The sequence below is a fragment of the Idiotropiscis lumnitzeri genome, chromosome 10 (assembly GCF_059441095.1).
Source record: "Idiotropiscis lumnitzeri isolate Australia: NSW breed Sydney's pygmy pipehorse chromosome 10, RoL_Ilum_1.0, whole genome shotgun sequence".
In the NCBI taxonomy this organism is placed as follows: Eukaryota; Metazoa; Chordata; class Actinopteri; order Syngnathiformes; family Syngnathidae; genus Idiotropiscis; species Idiotropiscis lumnitzeri.
In genome coordinates this window covers 11,210,860-11,236,237 of record NC_142400.1, presented here as the reverse complement: position 1 = coordinate 11,236,237, position 25,378 = coordinate 11,210,860, and the positions used below count along the sequence as shown (strand labels likewise).

General features: G+C 39.0%; 5 protein-coding genes across 6 annotated transcripts; 2 read left to right on the top strand and 3 right to left on the bottom strand.

Moving 5' to 3' along the window:
* The first annotated feature begins 74 nt into the window (after positions 1–74).
* lin37 (lin-37 DREAM MuvB core complex component) lies at positions 75–2,756 on the top strand. 2 transcript variants are annotated; one of them, XM_088305994.1, is made up of 9 exons: positions 75–468; positions 781–856; positions 933–983; positions 1,122–1,151; positions 1,222–1,307; positions 1,441–1,604; positions 1,690–1,821; positions 1,982–2,058; positions 2,593–2,756. In XM_088305994.1, the coding sequence occupies exons 1-9, from the start codon at positions 435–437 to the stop codon at positions 2,678–2,680; spliced, it is 738 nt and encodes a 245-aa protein (XP_088162120.1). In that variant the 5' UTR covers positions 75–434; the 3' UTR covers positions 2,681–2,756. The 2 variants fall into 2 exon arrangements, with proteins under 2 accessions (XP_088162120.1, XP_088162121.1); XM_088305995.1 differs by lacking the exon at positions 75–468 and adding an exon at positions 540–694.
* A 1,059-nt stretch (positions 2,757–3,815) lies between these two features.
* On the bottom strand, positions 3,816–6,709 carry LOC148329176 (chymotrypsin-like protease CTRL-1). The gene is made up of 7 exons (XM_088305998.1): positions 6,604–6,709; positions 6,336–6,439; positions 6,159–6,238; positions 5,391–5,472; positions 5,138–5,318; positions 4,916–5,046; positions 3,816–4,123 (listed from the first exon to the last, which is right to left on the bottom strand). Exons 1-7 carry the CDS (start codon positions 6,647–6,649, stop codon positions 3,962–3,964), a joined length of 786 nt encoding a protein of 261 aa, XP_088162124.1. The 5' UTR covers positions 6,650–6,709; the 3' UTR covers positions 3,816–3,961.
* Positions 6,710–8,162: 1,453 nt separating this feature from the next.
* On the bottom strand, positions 8,163–13,032 carry hsc70 (heat shock cognate 70). Its single transcript, XM_088306120.1, has 9 exons — positions 12,931–13,032; positions 11,183–11,388; positions 10,895–11,100; positions 10,664–10,816; positions 9,583–10,138; positions 9,311–9,513; positions 9,036–9,234; positions 8,722–8,954; positions 8,163–8,625 (listed from the first exon to the last, which is right to left on the bottom strand). Exons 2-9 carry the CDS (start codon positions 11,385–11,387, stop codon positions 8,446–8,448), a joined length of 1,935 nt encoding a protein of 644 aa, XP_088162246.1. The 5' UTR covers position 11,388; positions 12,931–13,032; the 3' UTR covers positions 8,163–8,445.
* Positions 13,033–13,650: 618 nt separating this feature from the next.
* Positions 13,651–20,075, bottom strand: LOC148329174 (TBC1 domain family member 15). Its single transcript, XM_088307046.1, has 10 exons — positions 19,739–20,075; positions 17,584–17,769; positions 17,396–17,514; positions 16,953–17,056; positions 16,656–16,723; positions 16,426–16,572; positions 16,245–16,335; positions 15,688–15,836; positions 14,707–14,848; positions 13,651–14,486 (listed from the first exon to the last, which is right to left on the bottom strand). The coding sequence occupies exons 1-10, from the start codon at positions 19,929–19,931 to the stop codon at positions 14,318–14,320; spliced, it is 1,368 nt and encodes a 455-aa protein (XP_088163172.1). The 5' UTR covers positions 19,932–20,075; the 3' UTR covers positions 13,651–14,317.
* Positions 20,076–21,680: 1,605 nt separating this feature from the next.
* Positions 21,681–25,375, top strand: LOC148329173 (uncharacterized). The gene is made up of 8 exons (XM_088307474.1): positions 21,681–22,012; positions 22,099–22,467; positions 22,537–22,569; positions 22,650–22,691; positions 22,771–22,882; positions 23,415–23,489; positions 23,651–23,732; positions 23,806–25,375. The coding sequence occupies exons 1-8, from the start codon at positions 21,901–21,903 to the stop codon at positions 23,875–23,877; spliced, it is 897 nt and encodes a 298-aa protein (XP_088163600.1). The 5' UTR covers positions 21,681–21,900; the 3' UTR covers positions 23,878–25,375.
* The last annotated feature ends 3 nt before the right edge of the window (positions 25,376–25,378 follow it).

Here is a 25,378-nt window from a genome sequence, read left to right as displayed (position 1 = left end):
ATCAACCAATAGACGCGGGGCATATAGTGCTAGACATAACAATTGACCAATTACCGCGAGCGTTATTAATTCCAAAGCACCAATCGGAGAAAGAAAGAAGACAGCGCGCGGAAGAGGAAAGTCTGTTCGCAGGCTAAGATATAATGCTAAGCTTTATCTTCTGGTATCGTCGTGATGCGTCCATTTGATAAAAACGACTAGTAATTTAATTTACATCCAAACGAAATTTACGGGATTGGCGAGGGTTTTTGCCGTATTGGTTTCCGCGGTGATATTGTTGAGTAGTGAGCCACCGTTGGCGATTGAAGCTAATGTCATGACTTGCTAGCTGTTTGAAAACATAAACATCATCAACTGTCATCGATTTGAAAGAGGCATACATTATCTAAATTTTTACTCAATTTATAGGGCTGTAGTACTACTGAACGGATAAAATGCATCACGTCAAAATCAAAGTGGAAAGGCCAGGTGAGCTATTGTATTGTTACAAAAATAATTGCAATGAACTGTACCTTATCGTAGGAATTATTGCATGTAATATATGCAACTCTGTACGGGGCGGTCCTGTTTATTGACGGTTGTGACATCAGTAACGATGAAAAGCAAAGGGACATTTAAACTTGGAAGTTGGCTCTAATCAGGGAGTCTGTGTGTGTAGCAGATAGAAAGAAAGAGCGTTCTTTTACTATTCATGGTAATAAAGCGACATAAGTGCATCATCTTTAGCCACATACGAGAAAATTACAGTTTTTCCATCAAATAAATATGTTGTCTTTTAAGATGTGGAGGGGGCCGCAGCACGCAACAGATTGGATTCTATTTTAAAGGGACTGGTGGAGAAAAGTGAAAACGAAAGGTTCGTGTTTGATTCCATTTTAAATGGACTGATTGTCATCTGACCATCATAATTAATGCAACTGTGCTTTGAGTAGGGAGCAAAACGAGAGTGAGGCTGGAAAAATGTCAGTTGACCCTTTGAAACAGTAAGTACAAGATGTATTCAATTCATTGTACGTTATGCATGGTAGCGAAGTGAGAGTGAATGTTATGTTAATATTTCAGTGTACATTTCCCAAAACGTAGATGTCAGATGTTTAATTCTAATTCTCTTTGTTTCATAGGGATTTGTCCCCGTTGTCTGCTGGAAAACGGTAAATATCTATTTTTAAAAAAAAACATGGCATGCGAAATAATTACTCTTATTCTTAATTTAATTTCTAGACCATCTGCAAGATTCACACAGCATCGTCGCAAAAAGCGCAAAGAGTTGGATGAAAGCATAACCGAGAGCAATACTCACAGACAAAGTAAACAATATAGATATATTTACCCCCTGGAAAAATAAACCTCTGAGTAATATTTCTTCATTGTTCGGTTGGAATGTATTCTGGTTGTTGCTTTTTTGTATCTTGAATTATTTTCACTTTATCTGTTTTCCAGATGCTTACATTATTAAGTTGTTTGACCGGAGTGTGGATCTGGCTCAGTTCAATGCCAGCACTCCACTGTATCCAATTTGTCGTGCATGGATGAGAAATAATCCCTCTGTCCGAGAGCCCAGTGAAGCATCCCCAAGATCTCCACAAGTCATGCTAGAAGAAGAAGTAAGGGCCACTATTAAACAAGTTGACTTAAAATCAGTATTAAGGTAAAATAATAAAAAAGGATCAATGGAACTTCCTTTTGCAGGTCACAGACATGATCAATGGCAAAGAGCAAATTGTATACAGACTACCTCCACCTACCGCATCTCTCATCAGCTCCTCTGGTGAACCCGTCAACCTCAGGATCCCACCAACTGAAAAGCCCACAGTCACCCAGGTTCTCTCCGTAATCTTGTTAATCCGTTAAACACAGTGGTGTATTGCAATGTCATAGGCATCCATCAAGTCAAACAAAAACTTGATGCACGACTGTATTTGTAAAAGAGCTGCAAGATGCATTTGCAGCTTGCTAATATTAATTATTTCTCCCTTCTCAGTTAACAGATCCTCTGCCTCCTGGATCAGGTTCCTACATATGTGAGCACATGGAGAGATGGAAAAAGATCAGACAAAAGTATGTGTCTTACATTGTTTGTCTTTAGAATCTGTTATTATGACTACACTATGTGCAATTATGCTGTGGAAAAAAATCTAGACCTGATATTAAATGAATAGCATATTTTACAGATCTACTGTCTATTGCTGAAAATCTATGATATACGACCATGTACATTTTATCAATCCCACACACATCATACACATTTAAACCATTTCTGTAAAAACCCTCAAACGTTTGCCATAAACCTACAATTTCTGATTTGACGCGTTCCACTAAAGAAAGAAAAAAAAAATAAATTACAAACTTTCATGTAGTCAGATTGCTGCCAGGAAATCCGTAATGGCCAATGTGAAAGAGGCTATAGACGCCGACTTTAAATAAACACCATTTAATCTCTGCAGTTGAGTAAAAAAATGTTCATGTCCACTATTACAAGTATTTTAGACATCTAACGAAACTCTGTTCACATATGCTGCCTACTGCAACACGCATAAACTATGGGGGGGGGGGGGGAAATGAAATCTCCCTTTTTTCTTCTTTTTTCCCCAGATGGAAGGAATGTTCAAGCAAGAACCAGTTGCGATACAGCGAGAGCATCAAAATCCTGAAGGAGATGAAAGACTTCTATGATCACTAATTGAAAAGTCTGCAAGTTCTCATTACTCCTCTTCAAAAGTATTGGAACAACAAGGCCAACTTCGTGTTGTTTTTTTTTTTTTTTTTTTTTTTTTTGCTGGAGACTAAGTACATTTGAGTCTGACATAAAAAGATGTATGAGACAAGAGATCATCTTCTATTTTCAAGTTGAACATGATCTCGTTGCACATGGGGTACAATGACAATAAAGGGCATTCTGATTCTGATATGCAGTACAACTTATAAATAGCTGCATTACTGACAAAACATATTTTTTTTTAGGTGAGCAAAATACGTAGAACAGGTGCACTTAAATGGATGCAAATCACTCAGACGTTGTTCATAGTTACCTCTAATTTATTTGTATATCATTCTCTTGCAATTACTGCGTTAAGTCTGTCTCATTGGCGTGACCATACTTTCACATTACTCTTGAATCAACCCCGCACCAGCATGTACTAATAGAGTACCGTACCTGTGCCTGATCCCAATTTGAATACCTGGGAATAAAAGATCTCTCTTCTAATGTCTTGTTTTTCCGTACTCATCTTTTGACGTCAAAACAGACCGTCAACAGAAAGAACAAAAAGACTTGGCCTCGTTCTTCAAATGCTTCTGGAGTGTTTTGGGACTTGGACTGCATTATTCACACAGTAACCTTAATCCTCAACTCGACCAGCTGTCCTATGCTGTGGAGTAATATCTTAAGTCAAAGTATTTGATGTAGAATCTGTTGATGACAAAAAAGTCTAAGTAAATAAAATTACTCACTGTTTGCAACTCTGTTCTGGAGATGTTTTTTCCAACTAAACAAAGCATGTTAATATCCTTTCAATTTTGCACAAGCTTCATGAATGCTCATCTCCCATTTCTATTGAATACGCTAGTTATTTATTCAAACACCATATGTGTCAGAGTTGAAGATTCAAACGGAAAAAAAAATTCTTCTGGAATGTAAGCTATATCCAAAATATGAAGCAAAGACTTTGGACTAGAGTAAATATACATGATGGCAAGATCACAATTTTGCATTAGTTAACTTCATAAATGTTTGGAACGTACGTAAAAATATACTGCATACTATTCATGATGTTTGTGCATCAAATAATTAGTCGGACAGGAATGCAAGACCCATGTGGAATTTGAATCTTTATATTTTATGGACAGAAAATGGTTGCTAGTATTCCAATCCTATTGGTAGATAGTAATGATCATCGATGACCACAAAGATGACAAGTGGACAGGCACATATTGGCGGCAGGTTTCAGGAATGGTTGGCAATTTAATTGGAGGCGATGGTCGAGTCAATCCAGCGGCGCAGGTAGGACACACGGGCGTACACGGCAGGGGTGCGCACGTTGCAGTTGGAGGTGCCCCAGGACACGATACCGACAAGGTTCCAAGCTCCACCGCTCTGGCACACCAGGGGGCCACCAGAATCACCCTAAGAAACATTAAAGTTGCCATGAGTCAATGTTATATAATGATTCCTTTTTCTTCATCTCTCCATTTTCTATAGCGCTTGTCCTTAATGGGTGAGAGGAGCGATACACCCAGTACCATTCACCAACCAATCACCGGGTCACTTTGTTGAATTTGCAATTTAATTACCTGTTTTCATTTGCGATGATGTTACTATGTTGGCCAGGAATTTTGTATTGATGCATGTCTGAATTTCATCATGTTCTGTTTTCTGACCAATTATTTTTCTGTCTGTCAGGATTACGCTTAATTTATTTCTTGCTGTGGGGCCAGCAAGGCTTTTCTACCGGCCGATACACCAGAAGCACACTGGCGGAGCTAGAGAGGGGGCGCCAAGGGCACTGCCCCCCATGACATATGCTCGGGAACATGTAATGAAAGTTCATCAGTTTTTTATGAAGAATATTTGGGGTTTGGGAAAATGTATTTTTTTAATGTTATTTCAGTTAATTTATTCCCGACAATCTACTGTATTCTGTTCATTTCATAGTGTTTCACTTGCTTCCAGTACAGGTAAATGAATGTTTTATGTCCAATCAGAATCCAGCCTTTCCCACCTCTAATAGTGTGAAATCGAGAAATATGTTTATAACTTTTGATGTCCTCTCAGTTTCATAAGTAATGCATTACACACCGATACAAATGAAGATTGTTGAGCCTTGTCGAAAGGTTGTGTTCAGCTCAGTGCCACCCCAATTGTCGTTGTTGTCGCATCACTTGTGTGTTAAGGAGAATTGGAAGATGGTGATTTTACCTGGCAGGAAGAAACTCCGGAAGCACCAGCACAGATCATAGCATCAGTGATTCTGTTGTAACCCCAGTACTGCTTGCACTGAGCCGGGCTGAGCATAGGCAAGGAAGTCTGCTGCAGGTAACGAGGGCTTGCTGTAAACACAAAGCACAGAGACGTCCTTTTAATCTTGTCTTCAACATCTTCCATAGTGCCTGCAATATTTTACGCGTGATTGTGACTAACAGGTGTGGCCGGTCCTGCCCCATCCAGTGGTGACACATCTGGTTCCGGTAGGGATGCTGGTGCTGGAGCTGGCCAGGCACACGGGAGACACGGTTCTGGTTATCTGAACTGGAGAGGACAGCTTCAGAAGGGTGATGTCATTGTTGAAGTTCTGGGAGTTGTAGTAGGGATGCGAGATGGCCTGTACAGAAAGATCAAAGTTAGCATGCTTGTAGCGCATGAACGTATTTGTACTAATGTTGGCATCACTTACCCTGGAGATGGTCTTGACCTGAATCTGCTCCGCGTTGGATTGACGATCGTGCTCGCCCAGGATCACACGGTGGCTTCTGGGACTGTGCAAATTACAGAATCCAAATGATCCTTTTAGTTGAAAAATATGTATGAAACCATATGACACTATATAATAAGTGAAGAGTTAAATTCAATTGTGCTGAGTTAAAATCAGTAATAATGTAATAATATAGTAATAACGACATATTAAAAGTAATGTGAAAGTCCATTGAGGAAAGTGCCACACTAGTTGCTGTTTTCTTTTTAATTCGTATGTTTATTACAGTCAGAGGATATTTTGAAAATGAGTGCGATTAAATGCAGTTACCTCCACATTCCTTTTCGGCATGAAACCATCAATTTAGACCGAGCCCCCACCATGCAAATAGCATTTTAATAATTCCGAAGAGCAAACACTGGAGTTATGTCATCTCCCCAAAATCATTCTCAGAGAAATTACATATAACAATGAGCCAACTAAGCCTGTTCATTGGGTGAATATTAATCAACCTCCATGGCTCACAAGGTCCCTTCTGAAAATGAAGCATTAAAGCGATCGATTTTAACAAAACAGGCCTATAAAATATATCTAACCTATTTTCTCTCATTATAATCACAGTTCCACGGCACGAGAAAGAAATAGGTGGAGTTTTGCAACACATCTCTCACTCTATTTACAAAAGAAAATAAAAGCTGACAACGCTTTGGCTGCCATAATGTAAGAAACAACCAATGGGGAGGTACTTACGACACACGGCAATGAGCTGCGGTAACTACCCAGTTCTGGTTAATCAGAGATCCGCCGCAGAAGTGGAATCCTCTCCCATCCTAGGAAAAAGAAATTGTGCACATTTAACTTTTTCCATCTCTGTGAAAATATTTGAGTGTTTAATGGCATGAGATGGAGGGTGGTCCTTGAGGATACCTGAAGTGACACCTGCCACGGCCAGGACCCTGGCACAGCATTCTCCCCATTTACAATCTTGTTGTAGCCGCTGACTTGGGGAGTGATTGAAGGACTTCCACACCCTGAGAACCGATGGCAATATGAACATATACCACAATATTATGAAATCTCTCAAAGAAAACCCCACAAAGTTTCTGGGTTTTATAAATGGGCACAATCAAACTTTTTAGTTTCACAACCTCAGCAAAGTGTCCTGTAATTTAGCGAATGAGTGCATGTGACTCACCCAGTGCAGAGGCAACAAGTGCCAAACAAGAGATGAACAACAACATGGCTTTGTCTGGGCTCTGATTCACGTCCGTGTGCTTCTGACATGTGGGACACTTGCTTTTATAAGAGCCTGTCCCATGCTGACCATGAGCTACATGAGTTCAGGTGCGATAGGTCTGGGAACACAACAACTGCAGATAAGCGCTTGGAATGGATTCACAATTGTCAACATATTTTGGGGGACTTCTTTATTGCTATTTTCACAGCATAGAAATCCATCCATTCATCTATCTCGCTTTCCATTTTCTATCGCGCTTTTCTGATTCATACTCCGCCCTAGACTAGTCGGCAGCCAATCACAGCATACACAATTAAAAATAATAATAGTAATAATAAAACATTTTGCACTCATAATAATATGTAGACTGTATTTGCATGATCGATCAAGAGCCTAATACAATACGAATGTAAATTATTAATATGACATTTTGGCCAAAAAGGGGTGTGGCCAACTTCCTTTGAACACTTACTTCTCAGGAACTACTAACTACTAAATTGACCTTGAAATGGACTTTTTGGACCATGTGACCTTAAATATCTTTATAATAGCCTTTTCATTTGACCATTTATGACTCACACATTTTATATACAGCTGATTAACACTTTTGATGTTCACAAAGGGTATTCTTGCAAGCCTCTGGAAAATTATTTTCATACTGGAATCGGGTTCTAATTCCCTGTGTGTTTTCTGTCACGTCAATTGAGTTCCAGAAGCTATTATTTCACCATAATAGATTCTACATCTGATCAGAAGAGACCTCCCTCGATCACGCCCCAGACACCCACAGTTTCTCGGAGGAAGGCAAAAAAAATGGAAAACCATGACAAGTGACAAAAAGAGATTAAAACTTGCTCGTGAACGATGTCGGGCATGGAGTGTGCAATTCCATTTTTCGGCCACAGGTGGCGGTAGTGATTAGAAACGTATAATCCCGCGAAATGCAGCTTTATCACCATTTTTCCTGAAATGTAGTCCCTCACGTTTTCTAAAACAAATAAAAGTTTCAGAGATGTAAAATTTGTTTAGTGGCAATAACAATGCAAAGTATGCAGATCCTCATGATCTGTCATTGAATATCTTCTAAACAATAGCAGATTTGGAATCCGTGTTGAATTCCCTTTCCAACAATTCATATTTTATGAAGATTGACTGAGTAGAGATAGAGAGGTAAAGGAAGGCTGTCACACCCCTTATTGCTGAAAATGTCCAAATTTGGCAGGCCGTAACCTAATTCGTGCTCCAGATGACCTAAAATTGGAGATTTTGTGTTGTGTCATCGCTATCAATGAGTACACCAAATTTCATTAAAATCCCAATGTGCTTGTTAAACCCACTAGGTGATTTGGCATAGAACGACCCTGGTGTAAATGTATTTGTGAAGGTGTCGCAAATAGTGGGGCTGATTTATTAATTTATTTATTTACTTTTGCACAATTATAGCAGCACCCTTGTCTTACATTTTCTGTGAATGTGAAACTATTCTATAAAAAAAATTACAAGAAAAGAAAAGCACAGACATTTCCATGTCAATCTTTATTAATATACTTGATTTTAATACAAATATTACGAGACTAGTGTTATGTCATCAGCTGGTTAATCAATTTGTACTTGGATTTGCTCTTCAATATAAACCATTCAAATTGTACGCTGTTTTTGCTGGAAACAGAAATCACAAAATTTTGATATACTTTTCATTTCATTTTGTCAGTTTTTGTCATAATCTTATGAGTTTTCAGAGAAAGACCTTAACAGAGCAATGTCAGGATATGAAATGTCAGCACAACAAAAGCAGGATGTTTAGTCAACCTCCTCAATAGTTGGACCAGAGGCGCCTCCTTCAGCTCCACCAGGGAAACCACCAGGCATCCCCCCTGGCATTCCTCCTGGCATGCCCCCTTGGTAAAGCTTGGACATTATGGGGTTGCAAACTTTCTCGAGTTCCTTCTGCTGGTGCTCGTACTCATCTTTCTCTGCCGTCTGAATAACAGAAGCAAAAAATCTTGTTTGTAATGTCGGAGCAGTATGAGAATCTATGATGACAATGTCCAGTCCTATCTTCGGATTCATTCTTACCTGGTTCCTGTCCAACCAGGAAATGACCTCATTGCACTTGTCTATGATAGCCTTTTTGTCTTCCGGGCTGATCTTGTCCTGAAGCTTCTCGTCCTCCGCGGTGTTCTTCAAGTTGAAGGCCAAAGACTCCAGGGCGTTCTTCGCTGTGACTTTTTCTCTCTGGGCCTCGTCTTCACTCTTGAACTGCTCGGCCTCCTGGACCATCCTCTCGATGTCCTCCTTGCTCAGTCGCCCTATGGCAACAAGAAACCTTGATAAGTTAGACTCTTATACTCTCATGTGGTATATGTTTTGGTTTCAGACTAACAATGCACCTTTGTCATTGGTGATGGTGATCTTGTTCTCTTTTCCGGTGCTTTTGTCAACGGCAGACACATTAAGAATGCCATTGGCATCAATGTCAAATGTCACCTCAATTTGGGGGACCCCCCTGGGAGCAGGTGGAATACCAGTAAGCTCAAACTTGCCCAGGATATTATTATCCTTGGTCATGGCTCGCTCACCTTCAAATACCTTGAAATGAAATGCATACGGTTAAATTGTGATTTGCCACAAGTGTAATACATCGGCAATGTGGGGATGACGCTACCTGAATGAGCACACCAGGCTGGTTGTCAGAGTAAGTGGTAAAAGTCTGGGTTTGCTTGGTGGGAATGGTGGTGTTCCTTTTGATAAGCACAGTCATGACTCCTCCAGCGGTCTCTATTCCCAGGGAGAGGGGCGTGACGTCCAGCAGGAGCAGGTCCTGTACGTTCTCAGACTTATCACCAGCCAAGATGGCGGCCTGCACAGCTGGAGAGAGTTTCCACATTCAACACGTTGATAAAAAAAAATGCAAGTATATTCACAATAGGTATTTACCCGCTCCATAGGCCACGGCCTCATCAGGGTTGATGCTCTTATTGAGCTCACGGCCGTTGAAGAAGTCCTGCAGAAGCTTTTGGATCTTGGGGATACGAGTGGAGCCACCCACCAGGACAATATCCTGGATCTGGGACTTATCCATCTTTGCATCCCTGAGAGCCTTCTCCACAGGCTCCAGGGTTCCACGGAACAGGTCAGCGTTGAGTTCCTCAAAACGGGCTCTGGTGATGGAAGTGTAGAAGTCGGTTCCTTCGTAGAGTGAGTCGATCTCAATGCTGGCCTGGGTGCTGCTGGAGAGGGTACGCTTAGCACGCTCGCAGGCGGTACGCAGGCGACGCACAGCTCGTTTGTTGGTGTTGATTTCCTTTTTGAACTTGCGTTTGAACTCGCTGATGAAGTGATTCACCATTCTGTTGTCAAAGTCTTCACCACCCAAGTGAGTGTCACCCGCGGTGGACTTGACCTCGAAGATGCCATCCTCAATGGTCAGAATGGAGACATCAAAAGTGCCTCCTCCAAGGTCAAAGATCAGGACGTTGCGTTCACTTCCAACCTGAAATACAAATTTGAAAATCCAAAGTGACTGTACTGGATGTTTCCTTGTCTTTTTCAATCGACACTTTCTTTCTCCCAGAGTCTAAAACAAATATCTAATGTCAGATTAATTCAAGGGTCTAAACAAGGGGTGGGCAAACTTTTTGATTGGCAGGCCACAATGGGTTCTAAAATTTGACACAACAATACATTTCATTTGAAATGAAAGTGAACAAAAGCATCACAGTTATATATATATGTCTTTGAAAAACCACAGTATTTAGAAAATAAAATAATAAGGTTTATTCATTTATTTTTTTCTTCAAGATCGGCGGGCCGGATTAAAACGTCGGCCGCATGTGGTCCCCGGGCCGTAGTTTGCCTCCGCCTGGTCTAAACTGCTAGGAGGTGTCTACGTATGTCCTTTATTTGAACGGCAATCATTTCAAGGTGTATCCTTCACATAATGTCCAGTCAACTGCATCAGGCTATATCTCACCTGACCCCGAATAGGCTGAACATTATCGAAATCAATAATGTTTACCTTTTTGTCCAAGCCATAGGCAATGGCTGCTGCAGTGGGTTCATTGATGATTCGCAGCACATTAAGCCCAGAAATGGCCCCAGCATCTTTGGTGGCTTGACGCTGGGAGTCGTTGAAGTAGGCAGGAACGGTGATGACTGCATTGTTCACAGCCTAGAAGATCGAAAGATATGTTTTGAAAATCATTCATTGGCGTTATATGAAGCACCCTTCAGCCAAACATGTTCTTACCTTGCCCAGATAGGCTTCAGAGATCTCCTTCATCTTGGTGAGGACCATTGAGGAAATCTCCTCAGGGTAGAAAGTTTTGATCTCCCCTTTGTACTCAACCTCCACCTTGGGTTTAGTCGAGTCATTCACAACCTTGAAGGGCCAGTGCTTCATGTCTGCCTGGACCACAGTGTCATCAAACTTACGGCCAATCAGACGCTTAGCATCTGTAGACAGACAAGGGATCATTCGATGTGACTCAATTGACTTTAGGAAAATGATGAATCCGTATCATTGTGTTGTATTTACCAAACACGGTATTAGATGGGTTCATGGCCACTTGGTTCTTGGCCGCATCTCCAATCAGTCTCTCGGTGTCTGTAAAGGCCACATAACTGGGCGTGGTCCTGTTTCCTTGGTCATTGGCAATGATCTCCACTTTGCCATGCTGGAAGATGCCCACACAGGAGTATGTGGTGCCGAGATCAATTCCTACTGCTGGTCCTTTAGACATCCTGTTTAAAGCAATGAAGGATTCAATATTTACAGCATTTCATTATTATTAAAATAATAATAATAATGATTATTATTTGGTGCACAATTGTGCGATTGAGTGCACCTGCAGATTCTAGTATTTTAGTAGTGTACTGTACGAGCAGTACTGACACATCAAATCCTGCTGCATTTATTTTGAAAATGGATTTTAAATTTAAATGAGAATATTTGTTTGAATATATAATATATTTCTCTTATAATCAGTGCTCTTTCTCAGTACTCTCTAATCTGTTTTTTTATGCACATATATTAGTAGTAATAATGCCAGAAAGTCATTTTTTTTTTCAATCTAATGTTTTTTTTTTACCATGTATATTTTGTACTCAACAACATAAGGTATTTTCTAAATGGGAAATTTGGTTAGGCACACCAACAAGGAACAAAAATTAAGTATAGAAATAAAAAAATGCATTCTACAAATGAAAAAAAAAAATGCAATGCATTTGTGTGAATTTTGCGTTTAAAAATATAATTATGCAGACTTTCAACTGATGCCTATATGCCAGATTTAGGCATGAATTTAAATGAGATGGAATCACATTTCATTTCACTCCCCTCCCTGCTTACACTTAAACTTGCCACTCCTCCCTCATGAACATAAGACCATCATGTGATAGCGTACTGATCCCAGAGCAGTGATCGCTGCGTGCGTGTGCGTGTGTGCGCGTGTGTGTGTGTTTTACAACAGATGGCTCCAAATACTTTGCTGTTACTATAATAAGCCCCATCTTATCTACATGGAAATGAATGGTGTGTCAAAAAAAAAAAAAAAAAATCAGGCATCATTACTGATGGAAAAAACAATTTACAAGGCTGCTATTCAAATATAAAGATGTAAAATACACACACACACATTTGAGAAGTATTTATTCATAATGTGATGATATTACATCCTGTACATGCCAAGATATTTGCTGACTTTTTGGGCCATGCTTATAACAGCAAACCGAGACAGGACTGACCCAATTAGCTGACGACCATATTTTTGCGTAGTTTCTTTTTCTCGATTTGTAATTTCAGTTCAAAGTTTTTTTCTCTGCTCTCGTTTGCTCAAAGTATTCAATTTTAACTTGTTATTTTGTTGTGTAACACCGGAAAGAAATCGCTGACACAGCCCGGTTGATTTTCCATCCACAAATTTACAAGTGCTTTACAAAAAAAACAAACAAAATTAATATATCAGCATTTTTTAGTTTCCTTTTTCTTAATTTAATTTTAAGCTTTTCTGACGCAACATTTAGCTGATAATTCAATCATAATTCAATATACTATACATAAACGGGTTGGACTATCAGGATCTAAACTGCCAGTTACTGGTTCCTTTTCAGCCTGCAGTCAATAATCCATGCAAGCATGATGATTAAAATTTTGAGAATAATAAAAAAAAAAAATAAATAAAAAAAGGAAAGAAGCTCTCACACGTGGCAGTTAAGCTTTTGAAAGCAGCAATGAAGCGAGACAAACTATGAAGCCAGGCTGGATGAAGCACAGCTCAAAATTACCTTGTTGTGTCAGCTGTTCGACTTGAACAGATTATTTTGTGCTAGCGACCCCTGACTTCCTCTCCAGCGCTCCTTTCCGCGTCCTGGCAGGCAGACTAAGAGGGCGAGTGCATGTCCTCCCCCAGTGTATATAGCGCTCTACGCAGGGCGAGCCCAACTGGGTGTCAGGTGACCCCCTGCCACAGAAAGTTCTAGAACCTTCCGACTTGCCTAAAAAAGCTTGTTGGTCTACCAATAAGTGGACAAAACTATTGGGACAGCTGACCTTTTGACATACAGTGCTAGGAAGTGAGGCCCCTCCTTTTGCTGCTATTCTGGGAAGACTTTCTCTATGATTCTCTCAGAAGTCTCACAATATCTGTTCTGGTTCATCCCAAATGTGTTTGAACTCATGCAACTTGCTTTGTGCACTGAGGCAGAAAAACACTTGCTGCTTATTTGTAGAATTATCGATGAATCTTTTTGATGGGAATATCAAAATACTGCAAGATGTGGTGTTAATTTTACCCCCTAAAATGCAACGTAATATATATATATATATATATATATATATATATATATATATATATATATATATATATATATTAGTGCTGATTATTTTTTTAACTACTTAATCACAAAGAAATTATGTAATTAATTGTGATTAATCACATTTTTCAACTACTATTTTTGGGTGAAGCTTGTACAGGCATTTACTTGAATAATGCCTTGCAATTAATGTCAAATCACCAAATATTGTTTATTAAAAAAAATTAAAGAAAACAAAATTAATTTGGCATGTACAGTTTATAGGCAACATAAATGGTGGAAAAAGTTTGACAACGGCTTGTTCTATTCTTTTATTATTTCACACAAAAAAAACTGCCATTTGAACAAGGATGAGTAGACTTTTGATATCCACTCTACAGTAACTGACAACTTCGTTTAACACATTTCTGTTGTATATTTTGGCGCTATCATGACAATTCACCTTATATAAAAAAAAATATAACTCAACTTTTGGACATGGTGTTCACAATAATATTAGAATAGGTTCATGTTCTTTCCCTCACTGCCCATTCCTTCTGTCAGTGTCTAAAACGCTATACACGCTTGTTACATAAGTCCTTTTAAATATAACCGTTAGTAACACCACCTGTTGTCTGTCACCTTCCAGTGGCTAAATATTGCATTAACAAGCCTTAAAAAGGCCAACATTGAGGTGTGAAGTAAAAAAATGATCCATAATTGATGTTTGTCCACTTTCATACGATAAATACATTTCATTAATGATGTAATAACTTATCTTAATGTTTATCTCAGAACTACAAGGAATAACAACAAATGTGTTAATTAAAACATATTTGGTCCCTTATTCTAAAACTGACAGGGACTGAAATACTCGCGCTTATCTTAAAACAAACAAACTGCGAAGCTGAAAGAGAAAGTCTTCTTCTTTGCTTTTGTGAGCTCTACAGCGGCAGTTCATGGAGTCCCAAGCACAGCGTTTGCAGTAGTTGAAGAAATGATGCTCTGCTTTCTTCAGAGTGCTGTTCAAGTCGAGCGTTCCATGAAGGCTGCGCAAAAGACAAAGGGTATACGCGTTGCTTGCTGTTCATTACACCAATAAAATAGTCGAAATACCTGTAACTATGATGATGAGGAGTTCTACGCCACTACAAACTACAATCGCAATCGTAAACATATTGTTCATTCAATACCTCTCTAAATGTGTCAGGGCAATCGCCGCAATTTGGAATCCAGGTCCCATTTGTGGCTAGTGAGTGGAGCGCAAACCTGGTTGTGAATTGAATCAGCTGGACTTCATCTTGACATTGCAGCAGCGTGTCTTTGTGGTCCAAAAGGATGGCCGCGCAGATGAACAGCTCAAACGTAAAGTCTGTGTTGACGGCCTGCAGCTCGTACTCACGCTCGTCATCTACAGGCAAAATCACGAGTAAATAGTGTTCAGGTTTGTAATGTTTTCATGTGAATAATCATTAATTTCCAGTTTCTACTCCAACTTGATTATCATGACCGGTGTAAATACATACTGCATGGGGGGGGGGGCTGAGACCCGAGAGGATGGGCTGCACCGCTGTGGGGGTGGTCACGGCCAACTTCAATCATGGCCAATAAAAGGGGTGCCTTCCATTCCCTTTAAATGCACTCGTCTAATTGTGCTGTAGAGTCTAGTCCAGGCGTGGGCAAACTACGGCCTGGGGGCCACATGCGGCCCATTAAACGTTTTAATCCGGCCTGCCAAACTTGAAAAAAATTAAATAAATAAACCTTGTTAATGTTTTATTTTTTAAATATTGTGGTTTTTCAAAGACATATATATTGTCGTAATGATTTAGTACACTTTCATTTAAAATTAAATGGGTTTTTTTTCTCTGATGAGGTGAGGTTACCAAAACACTCCATCCATCTCCTCTTGGTCCGGCCTCTCTGTCAAATTTTAAAACCCATTGTGGCCCGCCAATCAAAAAGTTTGCCCACCCGTGGTCTAGTCCATGAAGTGGGCAGTTGGAGAAATAGCTGTCCCGCCAAATGGGCTGGTTTAAAAAACATGTAATACAATGATTCAGAGGGTTTGATGCACGCTGTTCAAATATTTATAAATGTAATACCAATGTTAGACATAATCTGTGTGAATGAACATCTCTAATACATTCCATCTGCTGCACTGGCCCACCGGGTTGACGGAGATCGACCAACAGCATTTGTGCCATGGCACAGGTACACTATCTATAAAAATAGAGCCCAAGGTCTCACCTGTACAATATTTTTGTGCCAGCCTTTCCTGATAACGGGCTCTGTCTACTTGCTGGGAAATGAGCTCCAGGTGGTCACAACTCAGGATCTCGAACAAACGTAGAGCATCACTGTGTTCAAATTCTCTCTGGAAGCCTAGCAGCAGCCATCTGATGCGTCCCCCCACGACACACGCAAACAAGCACACACACACACACACATACACACACGCACACACAAACACACACAGATAAAGAGATATTTACACACAGAAGAAAATTGTTCATTAAACAAAGAAATGTCTTTGATTTAAAATACACTAAATTTTTGGTGGTTTGACATTAATTACAAGCTTCACCCAAAAAATAGTAGTTGAAAAATGTGATTAATCGCAATTAATTACAGAATTTTTTTGCGATTAATTAGTAAAAAAAAAAAATCAGCGCTGATAAAAAGAAAATTATATATATATATATATATATATATATATATATATATATATATATATATATATATATATATATATATATTAATAATCAATATTTAATCAAATATTTCAAAGACTACAATTGATTTACCTGTGACAGAAAGTGAAGCTCTCCATGCTGTCTGTGACTAAGTGGACATGAAGTTGAGGGTCCAATTCCTTTAACAGAGCTGCCTCCAACTCTAAATGACATTCAGTCACACTCTTTCATTGACTGCTGTTTCCTAACCGGGAACAAACATGTACTTGTCACAATTCACAGTCAACTCCACCTATTTTTCTGTGCAGGCCATCTTCTCTAAAATCTTTGGCGAATTTCTCCATGTAGCACGAAAAACTCCAGAAACTGTCAACCTCGCAGTCCATTACCTCCAGGAATCGGCTGCACAGGTCATTCATTCCTTGGGCGTAACTTACCTCTGTATAGTGACATACAAAAAAAGTTGGGAATAGGAGGAAAGCCCGTGCTAAAAAACATGAAGCAAGTTCTTGAATTGTTTACCTGGATGGAAAGCAGCATACGTGATGAGGATCTCTCTCAGCACCAACAGATTCCCTGAACCTTCACCTCTGGAAAGACACACAAAAAAGTTAACGATAAAGTGCCACCAAAATGTCTTTACGGAGGTAATATTCCAATTCTCAATGTATCATAGTATCATGGAAAACACCCATTCGTCCAAGCCACTGAAAATTCAAAATACACAAACATAACATGAAAAATGTGCAATTTGTACAATTTTACAATTTCAATAACTACAGCACCCAAATGAAAATAAGATCTTTTGAAGGTCCGTACTGGTAGTAGCTCAGGTCTCTGTTGGTCCTTGGGACGTCTTTGTTAATAATTCGGATGGCTTCCTGCAGCTCTTCCCGGTCAAACGTAACACGCTCAAACAATATCTGAAAATGAGTGGAAATCATTTTATTCACATCACATTTTTAATACTAAGTGACATTCACATTATATATTTGTATATAACTTTAAATTGATAGGAAATTTGTGGGGTGCTTTGTGTTCTTTTTTTTTTTCCTGATCACATTGTGGTAAGTCAACTTTTTTGCTGCAAGCAGTGTGTGGTCTGACAAGAATGAAGCATTAGATGCCAATGTATGGCCTTGATCCGATCCTGTTACGAGCCAGTCTTGCCACTCAACATAAAGAGAATGCTTGAAGAAACGTCAATTATGGAGTATCGTGTTTTGCAACCCAAAAAAAAAAAAGGTGCTCATCACACAAACCTGTGCTTGCATCTCCAAAAACGTCACCCTGTCTTGGACCTCGTCACTCAAGTTGTCAGCTTGTTGCTGGACGAGTGCCTGCCTCTGGTTAAAAAAGCCAACTGCAGCCACCAGCTCAGCTGCCGAGCACATATGATACACAACAATCAAGTATTTGTCCTCTTTGAAACGCGTTCTTACTTGTTTACCATCTGTGCCATTGAGGGGAATCCGTACGGCCGAAGGCAGGAAGTTCTGCCACTTTGCCTTCATAACCTGGTAACGCACAGCCAGTTGCTCCTGAAGCAGAGGACGCTCCAAAGCAGTCGAGCCGCACGGGTACATCCCGAACAGGAAGCGCCAGGCGAGGCCACGCTCAGCAGGAGAAACGCCACCTACACATGGATTGAAATCGTCCCGATTGTTAATGGTGGATAAGGTTGCGAAATTTCAGGAATGTTGACATTTTAACATTTCCATACAGGAAAAGCTAGTGATATGTGGGTCTAAATTGAAAATAAACAAAGAGAATGAGATTTTCTGTCGTTTTCATAATGGAATGCCAGGAAATACATCGTTAATTACATGTTGTTGTTTTTTTTTAATTGTTTGATCAGTTATAGCTTGATTAAAAACTCAATGGCAATGTAATTAAAAATTCTTAACTGTTATGCCGAAGTAAAAATAAGTTCAGAAACAAAGAGCGAAAGCTCATTGAACCGTTAAACATGACAGGGGTTCAAACTCCAAATTCGACAACAGTAATATAATTTCATGTAATTGTTAAACTTGTAAATTCTTGTGGGGCATATCAAACTTTAAATAATTTCGCAACTAAACTTCCCATGGAATTTTTTTTTTACAAAATATTGCACATTTTTGAGCAATTATTCATCAAAGCAGGTCACATTAGGGAATCAATGAAGTGGAACATCAGGGCAGATGTAATGAACTTTGCTCTGCTTCCAGAGGATTTGAGACGCTGTGTTACGCAATGTTTTGCACTGCTGCGTTAATCCTTTTCCTTGAATTCCTTCATCCACGTTCATTATTATTGTTCCAACACATCCAGGGAAATATTTATTGACCCTGGATAAGGTTCCTGAAATAACATTCGCCATGCAGCCTCATTTCTTTACTTCACACACTTCAGTGAATATCTTTGTTCAAGCTCATGTGATTTTTTTTTTTAAGAAAGCCTCGCCTTCTTTTTAATGCCATCTTACTTTCTCGAGGGCTGTTTCAATGTGTACTTCCATGTTTGACAGTCACCCAGACAGTTTGGGCAAAGCATCACTTGACTGCCTCTCGCCACAAGCACTTCAACCTCAGTGCATGTGATCATAACCGACTCTTTGTTGAGGTAGCCACAAGGCTGGTGTGAGTTTTCAAGTTTGAACTTTAATGTTTTTGCATAATGCAGACTTTACTAAGCACACTATCAAATGTTCGGACTTTGCCAAAGCTCAGTTGTGATCAACAGTTCTGTATCTGATTTCGTTGGTGTTGGTAGTGGTGTTCAGAGAGGGCAGAGATAGGCTACTTTACATTCAGAAATGTACCCATAAATAAAATAAAAACAGAAATGCATGTTTCACCGATAGTGACATAAAGGACATGCAAACAAATACAAAAATAACGTGAAAATTTTAATGTATTTCCATATGCATAATTATTACTATTTATCAATTACTATTTAAGGTGACGGGCATGTTAACTTGAATATTTAACTCAAAAGCGTTAATACTTATTTTAATATTTTTAGACCAAACAAAGTTTTTTTTATTTATTTTTGGGGGAGATTTGTATAATTATTACTAACATTGTTTTAATTAGGATTCAGGGTCACAGAAATGCTTACAAAAGGAAAATTGTTTTTCGGCCAATAGGTCAGTTCTATGTTTGTTTTATTGTAATTATTATTCGGGGTCACAAGCGGAATCAGCAGATTTAATACCTAATTTAACATTATTTATATTGCTATATTTAGACCAACTTTGGGTCCGTTTTTTTTGTAAGAATTGGTGAAGTGAATATGCACAATTATTACTCTTGTCGTTGATCATTCAGGATCTGGGCAAGTTAAAAAAATATATAATGATGGAATGAACATCATAATATATTAATGTAATTTTTAGACTATCTGGTCTTTTTTTTAGGATGCATCATAAATAGTTGACAAATATATTGACCATGGGGATAAAACGCAATGCATTATTACATCAATTGCTTAACCACTACATAGTTAAAGGCATGGTAGATGTTGCATTTTTTTTAATTTGCGTGATTGCAAAAACCCAATGGTTCAATGTGGTTGCACGTATCAATAGATATCGTCATCATCACAAAATCAAGTATCGATACCGTTTTGGAAAATGTGCATTCTCAGTCGAGACTCGTCCACCCTCCCCTCGGCGTCCATGACCCCAGGCAAGGTGAGCCGTGCGGCGGTCAGGTCGTGCGAGCTGACGCCGGCCAGCCTCCTTCGGGAGCGGACGCGCGGCTCCTGGCGTCCGGCCCCGCTGTCTACCTCCTCTGCTGAAGTCACACGCTCCATGTGGGTGCTCTTCGCAGTCACCCAGCCGCTGAACCGAACTTGTCATCCATCGTAAACGGCAAGTCTCCCGGGTTTCATTCTTAGATATTTTGAGGAATTCTTGTGCAGATTTGCACTCTCACTCAAACGCGTCATGGGACTGACTTTAGGGTTCCACTGACTCCACTTTCCAGATGGAATCCGGACTCAAAGTTCACTTTGGATTTGTCGATCTCGCACTCCACCTAGTGGTGCATTAACCAAATAGCACATGTTTATATCAAGCTCTATCTATCTATCTATCTATCTATCTTTTTAGCTAGCTAGCTAGCTAGATATCGTATATAAGTGCCTCTCATTAATCCAAAATTCTTTGCAGATGTTCTAGTAGCTTTTCGGACCATAACACAATTTGCAACTTGAACTTAAAGCTAGACATGAGCAATCTCAAATGACTTTTCTTATTATTGATATCAATGATTTTGACTTAGTGCTCAAAGCAACCATTTATTTCTACAGTATGTTGATTAACCACAAAAGAGACTGAAGTACTTCTTGGTCAGCAATTAAAGTCCAGGGCTCCTCAATGAAAAGTAAGAGTTCCATTTTAGGTGATTTTTGGTTTTTGTTTCACTGAGCATGTTGATGAAGCAAGCTGTGCAAAAGTGTGGGGGATGTCGTGGGGGTTGAACCTAACATTGACAAAGTGGGAAAAGTGTGCGTGTTGAACCCTTTGACCATTTTAAATGAGGAAGTTGGAAACAGAAACACAGAAACCCCCCACGGTTGAGTCACCCCCGCTGTAAAGCAAATATTTTGTTCTCATCAAGTGACCGCCTTTGTTTTTCCACGAAACAATATTTCTGTTTAGTTTTACACTGAAACAGGAGGATGAATAATACATTTACCCAAAGTATGTTTAATAAAATTTGTATTAAGAATAAAGCAATTTCAATCAAGTGGTTTTGAAAGAGGCATTGACTGATTGGCAAAATAAAAAAGAGAATAAAATAGAAAGAATATTCCAATATAAAAACTATGAAATAACATCAACTGCCCTGTGTCAATACCTTATTGATTTAAATTGCTTCCTGCTTTCTCTTCCCCACCGTTGTCTGACTCTCACACTAAGCTATTTGATTGGCTAACTCGTGTTAAGTGGGAGGAGTCACATCAGATGATTGGCATACGTATTTCATGTTTGTGCACAAAACTATATTAAAGAACCAAAAACTGTACTCGTTAAATTACGCACATTTTTCTCCAAGATTTTTCTGGCATTGTGTCAGTGATCTTGTGGTAATCTGATCGAAAGACCAAATTAATTGTTGTGATTAAATCGCATATACTTAAAAAGTAGGAGACTTTTTTATGTCGGTACACGTCTATCAATTCTGTTCTGGTCTATTCTCAAACAGCAAGAAGCAAAACAATGTACCGAAACCAAGAATTGAGTCGTGAAGATGTATTTTTTTGTCAACTTTCATGACTCAGCCAATAAATTTTACTTTAAGTATTTTTTTATGACTTCATCTTCTCATTTATTTATTCATTCATTCATTTCTGTTATTCGGATGGGGCGGTGTATATTAATGGTCATGCAAATCTTTGCATCAAATAGCCTGCACCAGCTTTAGCACATCTATTCTATTCCACAATCTCATAGCGAGGCATTCGGTGTCCATTTTAAATACTCACCATGTATGCCAAAGGGCTACAAAAGTCGATTTACATAGTACTCAAACAAACAATGGATGTATTGCCGGGATTCCACATTTAATTGTTCTCATCAATTTCAGTGAAACTTTGAAAGTGTGGACATTCACTGCACTGTTGCAACTTCCTTTTTTTTTTTTTGAATTTGAATTCACCACTGCAAACCAACAAGAAACACACCCAAGAATTTCACATCACGACCTCTTCTCTTGAGCATTAACGTCCTGTCGTCTTCGGATTGTGATGATGTAAAAGTGGACGCATGTAGTGGGCAATGTCGTCCAAAGTCAAAATGATTGGAATTGGACTTGCGACGTCTACAATGGATCATCTACAACTTTTGATTGCACTTACTGTCATTCTGATTTTGGCAGCTCATTCAAAAGGTGGGTCGCAACATGGATTGTTTTGGCTCATCTCACAAAGGCTCATACAGAGTAAATTTTTTATTATTATTTTTTTCCATCTCCAGGTGAAACATGGGGTTTAAAAGTCAACCGAAGCATCATTGCAGAAGAAGGCCAAAGTTTGACCGTACCATGTACGTTCACCTACCCACCTGAGCACCACACAGAAAACCTTCAGCTCTTCTGGAAACTGTTCCAGAGAAGCACATTTAATACCTACGACAAGGACAGGAACGCGTTCATTTATCACCCTAATAGCACATTTGTGGTGAAGAAGTACCAAGGAAAGACCTTGATGATACGTAAGAGAAACGACAGGAGCTGCACCCTCAAGATTAAAAAACTCATGGACACCAAACTGGTTATTTATTTAAGGATTATTGCCAAGGACAGTTATAGTTTTTATCACCAAAGCGTCACTATATCTGCGTCAGGTGAGTCTCATGCCAAACTATTCATGTTGATTCAAATCGCAGTTATGTTATTGATTCTATCTCTTGTAGGCCGAGGCACTGCGCCAGTCACTTTTAATCCAGGTAACAGTCTTGTTTTTTATGTCAACTATTGATGCTGCTTTGAAATCGTATTATGTTAGGTGTCCCCCTTTTCTTTGCAGGAATTATTTTCCCAAGTTCAGATATCCCAAAAGATCACCAACGTATGTATACACTTCCGCTTGAAATCGGAACTAGTGAATGTTGCTTCGTTGTGGACGATGTTGTGTATTTTCTTGACAGAGCTAATGAATCCAAATGCATTACCAACAATCTGCATTGGCGTCTTTGTACCGCTTGCGGCAGTTATGATTCTTCTTGCTGCTGCTTTTCTCATTTGGAAAAGGCACGCCAGGTCAGTTTCAATCAATTCATATATTTATCGACAAGATCTGGAAAGATATTCACGGCACTTACACATTTTGTCATTATAGACTCATCCCAAAATGTACCTGTACATTTTCAAGTGGAACGATTCAATTAGTTTCGAATCATTATGGTACGGCTGTAGCGTTTCTCATGTTTATTACTATGTAATAACATGTAAAGACTCTCCAATGCCTCGATCAGTCAATTTAATTACATTCAACGAAACAACAAATGATCAACAACGTCAAACTCATTTATACCATTTCGTACTTGGTGTGTAACGCTCACAAAAGGGGGCTTGTTACATATCTTGATACATGAAGTGTGATACACTTCAAGAAAATGTAACAATTCAATTTGTTTCGGTTAAATAAAAAATGATTGATTTTCCGATTGTCATACCACTACTAACTAAATAACTAACTAACTAACTAACTAATTATCTGTCTGTTGATCTGTCTCTCTTTCTCTCCATAAACTGCAGCATAAAAATAAGAAACTCAAATTGTTTTTTCCAGGTCACAATCGCTTGTGAGGGAGGGCTCTGGATATTATGCAAATTTCAGCAGAGGATCACCAAACCAAGCTATGAGGTATGTAAAAAGACCATTGCAAGAGTCCACATTGTGTCTACAAAGAAGATAAACAACTCGTTTCAGTCCGAGGCGGGGAGAAAGATGCTGATGGAGTAAAAATAGCAACTGTCTGTGCATGGTTTTGTCTCTTTAAATGTTTATTCTCTTCCATTTTGTAGAAAAGAAAAATGCAACAAACAAGACAACAAAAATCTTCCAGACGGGAAGGTTATAGAAGAACCTATTTATATTAATTTTCAGGTAGGATTCACTCCCACTAAATTTATATTAATGGTGACTGAAGCTAAGCTAACCTCACTTTATATCTTTGCAGCAAACTGCAGGTCAGACAGACGCACGAGGAGCCGATCACAATATATATGAAAATGTGGATCACACTAAATAGCACTACTTTGTCTGCCAGACACGCTCTAGCCCCATCATGGTCGCCTTCCACAAGTTGCATTAACCGTCCAATACAACACTGAGGCAGCATGGTGTGTCAGTGGTTAGCCGGTCTCCCTCACAGTCCCGAGGTTGAGATTCAAATCTAGGTTCTGATCTTCCTGCCCAGCATGGCCACAAATCAGCTGAGATAGGCTCATGCTCACCACGATGAGGACAAGCATTATAGAAAATAGCTCGATCAGGATTGTCCAACTCAGGTCAGTTCAGAACATTCAGAGAGTCAAATTGAGACAAACAAGCAGGCTATGTATAAAAGTACAAATTTAACAGATTCGGCATTCATGCTTTTTATTATTTTGCATTCCGTGACAATTGTTATGAACTATCCTTCAGTACAAAACATCATGTGAGGCATGAGGTCCACACAAAAAAAAATGCAATTTTTTTTCATTGAAACTAAATCATATCCTTCATTTGTATTTTCTGGAAAAATAGCAATATATGTGACTATTGGAATGTGTGGCGATAAGAGTGCAGGGGAGTTGTCTTCTTTGTCTTGCACAATTTGTCAACGCATATCCTGTGTTGTGAGCACTTATGAAACTTCTGCTCTGTTCATCTCGAGAAATTGAAATTGTTTGCTACTTTATGTCCACGTACAATCTAAACAACATACACAGGAATTGGCCGCCAGTGATTTTTCTTTCTTTACTTCTCTTCCCACCATTGTCCTTTAAGAAAAATAATTGCAACCAACCCGATTCCACCACATCAGACAATAAAGCAAAACACACAAGAGAATTCTTCCTGTGATGATGCTGACTGTACATGATATGATGACGCCATGTATGATAAATATTTGAAACCCTAAAATAAACTTTGAGACATTTTTTTTTTACCAGATTTTCAGCCCAAATACTCCTTTCTATGATTATGTAAGGTCTCTCAAGACACAAAAATTGTGTGTAGGGTTACGGTTAGATGTGTGTGTTTATATACAGTAATTAACAGTGCAATGCCGACTTGTGTCGTGAAAACATTTTCATTTGATGTGTGAACTGTTTAGTTGACAAAATAAAAATCCCTATTTAGTGATGAGGTAGTAGGTCGTTGCAGATAGTGGACTTTGTAGTAAATATAGTCCACTATGTCCAAATCTCTACAGAGTCATTCGGAAGTAGTGAACGAGCGACTGATTTTGAATTAAGACTGAAATCCTTGTGATTCATTTCAGTATGGTATTATTTCAGGCTTTTATGTACATATTGTGTGAAAAATTACGCTAAGCATCGTGTAATAGAGTAAACTGCAATTCCTAAACGACTGTTTGACCTTCTTCTTTATGCCATAATATCAGAATAAATACAATTCAACTTAAAAAGAAAATTACATTGTTAATGAAAATGTATTTTTAATTTTAGTTTTAGCTTGTTGATTTTTATTAACTTTGTTTCAAGCACCACAGAGAGATTATTTTGTTAGACGCCATGCGCCAAACC